Genomic DNA, 6,216 nt, shown 5'->3' with positions numbered 1-6,216 from the left:
TTCTTTGCCCCTTTCCCCCCATTTTGTATATTTTTGCATAAATATGGCCTAAAACATCAGCCGATTTTCACACCTAAAAGTCGTAAAAGATAAATAAAGACAAATAAAACAAATATTTCACTTTGACATTGATTTATTGAATGGGTGTCAGACGGTTTTTTGGAACCTGCCCCTGTTGGCCAATGTCGGTGTTGCACTTTAAACCACTTCCGCATTATTTCTCAGCCCCGGAGGTTGCTACTTGGCTGCACCACAGAAGAAGAAGCTCAGTCAGTTCACTGCATGTCTGTCACGATGGCGGCCGCCTTGAGAGGAAGCTTACTAACATTGGTCAAGGTGAGTGCAGTAATTATGTTTGCAGACTTGTATTGTGGGTATATCTGAAGGTAAGAAGCTGCTGTAATGGAACATTATTATGTCGGTACTAGTTGTCAATAAAACAGGCTGGCATTGACTATTTCTTATTTACTGTAATCTAAAGCTGTTGCTAACATGAGCCTCCTTCATGGACACTGACTTTTTATTTCGCCTAAAGAATTCTAGCTGTGAAATACGGGGCGGGTTAATCTTAGTTGTCAAACAACCTTGCCTTGCTAGTTAAAGGCTCTATCCTTAGAGTAGCTAAACTAGCTTAGCTTCTAAACTGTAAACTGACATGTAACCTCCTTGTCCTAGGTGACCATCCGTTAACTACAAGTGCTTATCGTGCTAACCACAAGCTAGCTGCCATGACAGGAGCTGCCTAACTAAGAAAGCTGTTTAATTTCATACATATAATTTCTGGTCGTCTTTGGCTTTCTCTCTTGTCAGTGGCAGTCAAAAGATTTATTAGGTTATTAGATTATCTCCTACTTGCAGGTGTCAATACTTGTTGAGTCTCATTTTGACAAATGACAGTTGTTTTTATTGACTCCTGTTCTGTCAGTAGCTGATGATCCTTCAGGATCAAATATAAATAAAACACATCTCACTAAACGGGCAGTGATTTGCATGACTCTCATCACACCATGACGGTGTATGTTATTTAATCATAAATATATTGTGGGTATGATCAACATCTCAACGTCTTTTTATATAGATTTGGGAGTCATAACATGATTGAATGTATTAATTGGAAATAAGAATATTCTTGCCATGCAAACTTAGTGCTATAACTGCAGTCAGGACTGTGCACTGACTTCTATGTTTATATTGTAAATATTTCTCTCTTTTTTAATATCTTTCATACATCTATTTTTATATATTGCTTTTTTTTGCACTGAAACTGGATGATGGCTTTAATCTCATTACTTACGTATATGACAATAAAAGGCATTCTATTCTACTCTATTCTATTCTATTTATATAAGCAATCCAAATAAGGTGTTTCTAGGAGTGTAAAGCAACTTGATGTCTTAATCTGTCTAATCTACATGTCATAATGATAAAATGTCAATCGATAAATAATCAACTGTTCCATTTACATCCTTTAGGGACTCAGTGGCCCCCGGTGGCAGCAGCTAGCCTCTCGGCCACTAAGTGTGACTGCCGGTCTCTGTAGTCCAGAATCTCCACCAGCCCGTGCTGATTCTACTTTTAAAGTCACAATGGTACCAGGAGATGGAGTAGGGCCTGAGCTGATGACAGCTGTCAAGGAAGTCTTTAAGGTATTTATATGAATGAATATGGAACTCTTGGGGTGGTTTTAATTTTTTTACAATTAAAAGTACATTTAATTTAACCTGTATTTATGTAACAACGGGCAACACGCCTTTTATACATATTGAAACATCAGTATATTTTAAACATTTAGAAAGTCTGACAAGTAAATATTTATATTTCATTAAACCTGAAAATATGTTAATATACTTTTTGATGTCCTCTCTTAAGGCAGGAGATGTCCCAGTTGAATTTGAGGAGTTCCATCTGAGTGAAGTACAGAATATGGCCAGTGAGGAGAAACTGGATCAAGTGTTGACATCTATGAAAAGCAACAAAGTGGCCATTAAAGGTTGTGTTTTTTTTTCTTCACCAATATTCAAAAACAACATAATGTAATTTTACAATAAGAGTTTATACATTTTGTTTTAAGTTGTGAATTGTTTGGTTATCCAGGAAAGATTCACACACCCATGGAGTACAAAGGGGAGCTGGCTTCATATGAGATGAGATTGAGGTAAATTAAAAAGAGCTGTTGTGTATTTTTATGTTTTCTTCTTGTGATTAAAAAGTAACTCTACATCTCTATACATCCGCCAGGCGTAAACTGGACCTGTTTGCGAATGTGGTTCATGTGAACAGCCTGCCGGGCTACAGCACTCGCCACAACAACCTGGACCTAGTCATCATCCGCGAGCAGACTGAGGGGGAGTACAGCTCCCTGGAGCATGAGGTAAACAACACTCCTCCTCACTATAGTCAGTGGTTTTAAATTTACCCACCCTCTTTGAAGAGGTTTTTAGCTGGTAATAACCTGGGTATCAAAACAAAGGTGAATCACTCTTACAGAGGTGCTGGAATGGATCCATGTGTTTACATATGAATGTTTTTAATTCAGAGTTTGTTTTTTTATATCAGGAAGAACTAAACATCCGTTTCTAATCCTTAGATGTCTTGTAGGCTCAGAGGAGCAGAAAAACTTTCTGCCCTGAGGAATTGTTAGCACTTCACAAACAGGTCTTACAGACAGAACAATGTAGGCACTAAAATATGTCAAACAACTACTGAACAAGCAGAATAAATACAACCTCTTGTGCAGTTTATGCTCAGCCCTCTGCACTTAGTGTTAATGCCTCCAACTCTGGGCGGTGCTTTGATTTTTACCAGTGTTGGAAATGGATGCACAAACTGTCTCAATAGAGTAAAATTGTATTTAATATTCCTTCTTTTGCTGTTAGAGCGTGACAGGTGTGATTGAATGTTTGAAGATCATCACCAGAGAGAAATCACGGCGCATCGCCAAGTTTGCTTTTGATTATGCCACAAAGAAGGGGCGAAACAAGGTCACTGCTGTTCACAAAGCCAACATTATGTAAGTAACTAAAGTAATTTATCTGTCTTTCATATATTTTGTAATCATTCATCTGTTAATTGTTAAAATCTAGTTATGTTAGGCTATGATTTCTGTCACAGTCACAGCAGTGCTTTTCCTCTTTTGTCTGTTCCATTACAGGAAATTAGGTGATGGCCTGTTTCTGCAGAGCTGTGCAGAAATCGCACAGTTGTACCCTAAAATCAAATATGAGAACATCATCATTGATAACTGTTGCATGCAGGTATATGTATAATGTTGCTCTGCTGTGAGATTTTAATGAAATCAAACAACCGTAATAATTATTAATATCGTTTACTAACTTGCTCAAACCTGCTATTCCTTTGCTGCAGCTGGTCCAAAACCCATACCAGTTTGACGTGTTGGTGATGCCCAACCTGTATGGGAACATTATTGATAATCTGGCAGCAGGGTTGGTTGGAGGAGCAGGAGTTGTGCCTGGTGAAAGCTACAGCGCAGAGTATGCTGTATTTGAGACTGTGAGTTTCCATGAATTCCCTGTGACTTTTAGCCAGACACCCATCTGTAGTTTACAGTTTTCATTCTTATTTAGCTAAAATGGTGTCCTGACTACTGCAGGAAATTGCATTAAGCATTGATATAATGTTACTCTGAATGGACTATTAGTTACGAAATCCTGTTCTTGTACTGTCATTCTTCATTTACTGTATCTTTTTTCAGGGCGCACGTCACCCGTTTGCACAAGCTGTAGGCAGGAACATCGCCAACCCTACAGCCATGCTGCTCAGTGCTGCTAACATGCTCAGGCACCTCAAGTGAGTCAACCTCTAAAGCCTTGTAGTAACAAGTACACCACATTTTACACAACACCAAGTATCTGTTTAATGGGACATGTGTATTAGACATAGACAGTTCTTGTAACCTCTTAATTGTCTCTGTATTGTGTTGCAGCCTGGAATACCACTCCCAAATGGTTACCGATGCTGTCAAGAGGGTCATCAAACAGGGCAAGGTTAGTGTGTATGTGTGTGTCGCTACTGGTACATGCAGGTATTTAATCTGGTGATATCTACCATGACATAAACCTTCTAGGTAACACTAACTGTAATGTTATCAACACTATTAACCCTGTGTTAGAGAGCCTTTGAATCTCTTTCTTTAAAATTTGATACCTGAATAACTTTCTACCTCTTCTACTTTTTGCATCCACTCAGACTAACATACACTGACAGGAGCACAAGCATGAAGCTGGTCAACCTTTGTCCTCCAAATAAAAATGTCTTAGTGGAGGATTTTGCATTAAATTATCATCATGTATTTGTCAGTTGAAAGCAGCCTTTTCATGCACGCTGTTTGAATGCCCCTTCCTCTCCCTTTCCCCTGTCGTTTAATACCCCACACTGGTTTTTCCAAATTATCCTCTGTGTGTGCTTCTGTCCTCATGTGTGTACATGTATGTTTGTGCATGTCCCAGGTACGGACACGAGACCTTGGCGGGTACTCTACTACTGGCGACTTTGTGCGTGCTGTTGTGGAAAACCTGCGTCACCGACCTGTTTACTAAGATGTTTCGTCACTCCCCATTGATGTATCTGGACATTGTTCTTAACATGAGATGGATGCATGTTAAGGCTACACTCCCCTCTTAATACCAAATGACAGCTGTGCCACACAGTTATGACCAGCACCAGCAGCTACATCCTGTTTGTTGTTTGTGTTCGTTTTTGGGTTTGCTTTCAAAAAGTTCAGTCTTCTGCTTCCTCCCTCTATTGGGAGCATATCAGCATGTTTTATCAACAGCTTGTATCAACTAAACACCAGCTCAGTTTCCAGAACTGAACAATCTATAGACTGAATGTGACTCAGTCTAAAACTGCTGCATCACGACTCACTTAAACTCTTAACATTTCTTTTTCATGTGACCTAGCATTCACTGAAACAACCTCCCGGTACAAAACAAATACAGTTTGCTGTCGTCCAAAGACATAATAAAACTATTCCTCTGTTCATTGCCTAAGTCAGCTCTTGATGTAATGTAGTGAACTAGTAATTACGCTTATATTGATGTTGTAAGTACTGCTCTGTAACTATAGTGAAAAATTTAGGTAATAGCAGTTATTTGTGTGTTAGCCTTTGGCACAATCCAACATTTTTTTAAGTTTGTAAATAAGGTTAACCACCAGCAACGTGTGCAGTGACATGTCCTTTTTGTCACTGCTTTGAAAACAGAATCATTTATGCAGTAACAGCTGGACAGTGTCTTTTCTCATTTGTTATTCTCTCATTGTTTTAAATATGTATCTAATGTGGTTTTTCATTTCAAGCTACAAATAAGCCTAAAAAATAAAAATGAGAAATGCTACGCTGTTTCTTTGGTAAATAATGATATCTGGTATGGTCACACTATTCCCTTTGTGAATGCAGTTTTCAAAGGCTCTCTAACATACAGGCTGTGACTCTAAATGTAGACATGTGTTGCTGCAGCTGTGCATATAGTAACACGCTGTCCTTATGTTTGCAACAGGTGCGTACTGGAGACCTGGGGGGCTATGCAACAAGCGATGAATTCACCCGGGCTGTCATTGCTAACCTGGCAGTCTAATCATTGTATTTGCAAATCTGTCAGCTGCTGAGACGCACACATGCTTTATATATTTAAACTTACCTCCTGTTACACAGTACAGTTTATTCCAGCAAGAGACCACGCACATTTTGCCTTTTTTATTTTGCTTTTGTAGCATACTAAATTGTGCACAGCTATGAGGTCCACAAATGTGTTTTGCAGTGGATATTAAACATTTAAACCACGCACAAGCCATTTACACATTTCTGTTTGCTACCTTATGGTTTTATGTTAAGATGTTAACCAGCAATCAAAAACACAATGTATGTATACTTTAATTTATTAACTTCAAAGTTTTAGCTGCTGCTTCATTTATGATGAGACCTGGTTAATAAATGAGATATGACATCTTGTGTGCAAACTTTTTGCATGAGGCTGAATTGGGGACTAATGCAGTATTTAGGGTAATTAAAGGTTTATCATGGTTACTGATGGCTCAGTCAGCATGCATCGCCTCACAGCATGTGGAGCTCAGACCTGTCCTGTGCCTAAATGTATGAAGATTTAGTGGGTTTGAAGAATTATTGCTAGTGTCATGATGATACAGCATGCTCCTCTTCCCTGTGGAACATGAATAATCAGGTGATAGAGACATAACAGT

General features: G+C 38.8%; 1 protein-coding gene across 2 annotated transcripts; it reads left to right on the top strand.

Annotated features, from left to right (window-relative positions):
• The first annotated feature begins 221 nt into the window (after nt 1-221).
• On the top strand, nt 222-5,920 carry idh3b (isocitrate dehydrogenase (NAD(+)) 3 non-catalytic subunit beta). Of its 2 annotated transcripts, none has more exons than XM_028405517.1 (11): nt 222-336; nt 1,473-1,646; nt 1,870-1,990; nt 2,095-2,155; nt 2,239-2,371; nt 2,877-3,010; nt 3,152-3,254; nt 3,364-3,510; nt 3,713-3,807; nt 3,944-4,004; nt 5,517-5,920. In XM_028405517.1, exons 1-11 carry the CDS (start codon nt 283-285, stop codon nt 5,592-5,594), a joined length of 1,161 nt encoding a protein of 386 aa, XP_028261318.1. In that variant the 5' UTR covers nt 222-282; the 3' UTR covers nt 5,595-5,920. The 2 variants fall into 2 exon arrangements, with proteins under 2 accessions (XP_028261318.1, XP_028261317.1); XM_028405516.1 differs by lacking the exon at nt 5,517-5,920 and adding an exon at nt 4,467-5,355.
• The last annotated feature ends 296 nt before the right edge of the window (nt 5,921-6,216 follow it).

The sequence above is a fragment of the Parambassis ranga genome, chromosome 5 (genome assembly GCF_900634625.1).
Source record: "Parambassis ranga chromosome 5, fParRan2.1, whole genome shotgun sequence".
Lineage (NCBI taxonomy): Eukaryota > Metazoa > Chordata > Actinopteri > Ambassidae > Parambassis > Parambassis ranga.
The sequence above is the reverse complement of the archived record's forward strand: the minus strand, read 5'-3'. Positions and strand labels throughout refer to the sequence as shown.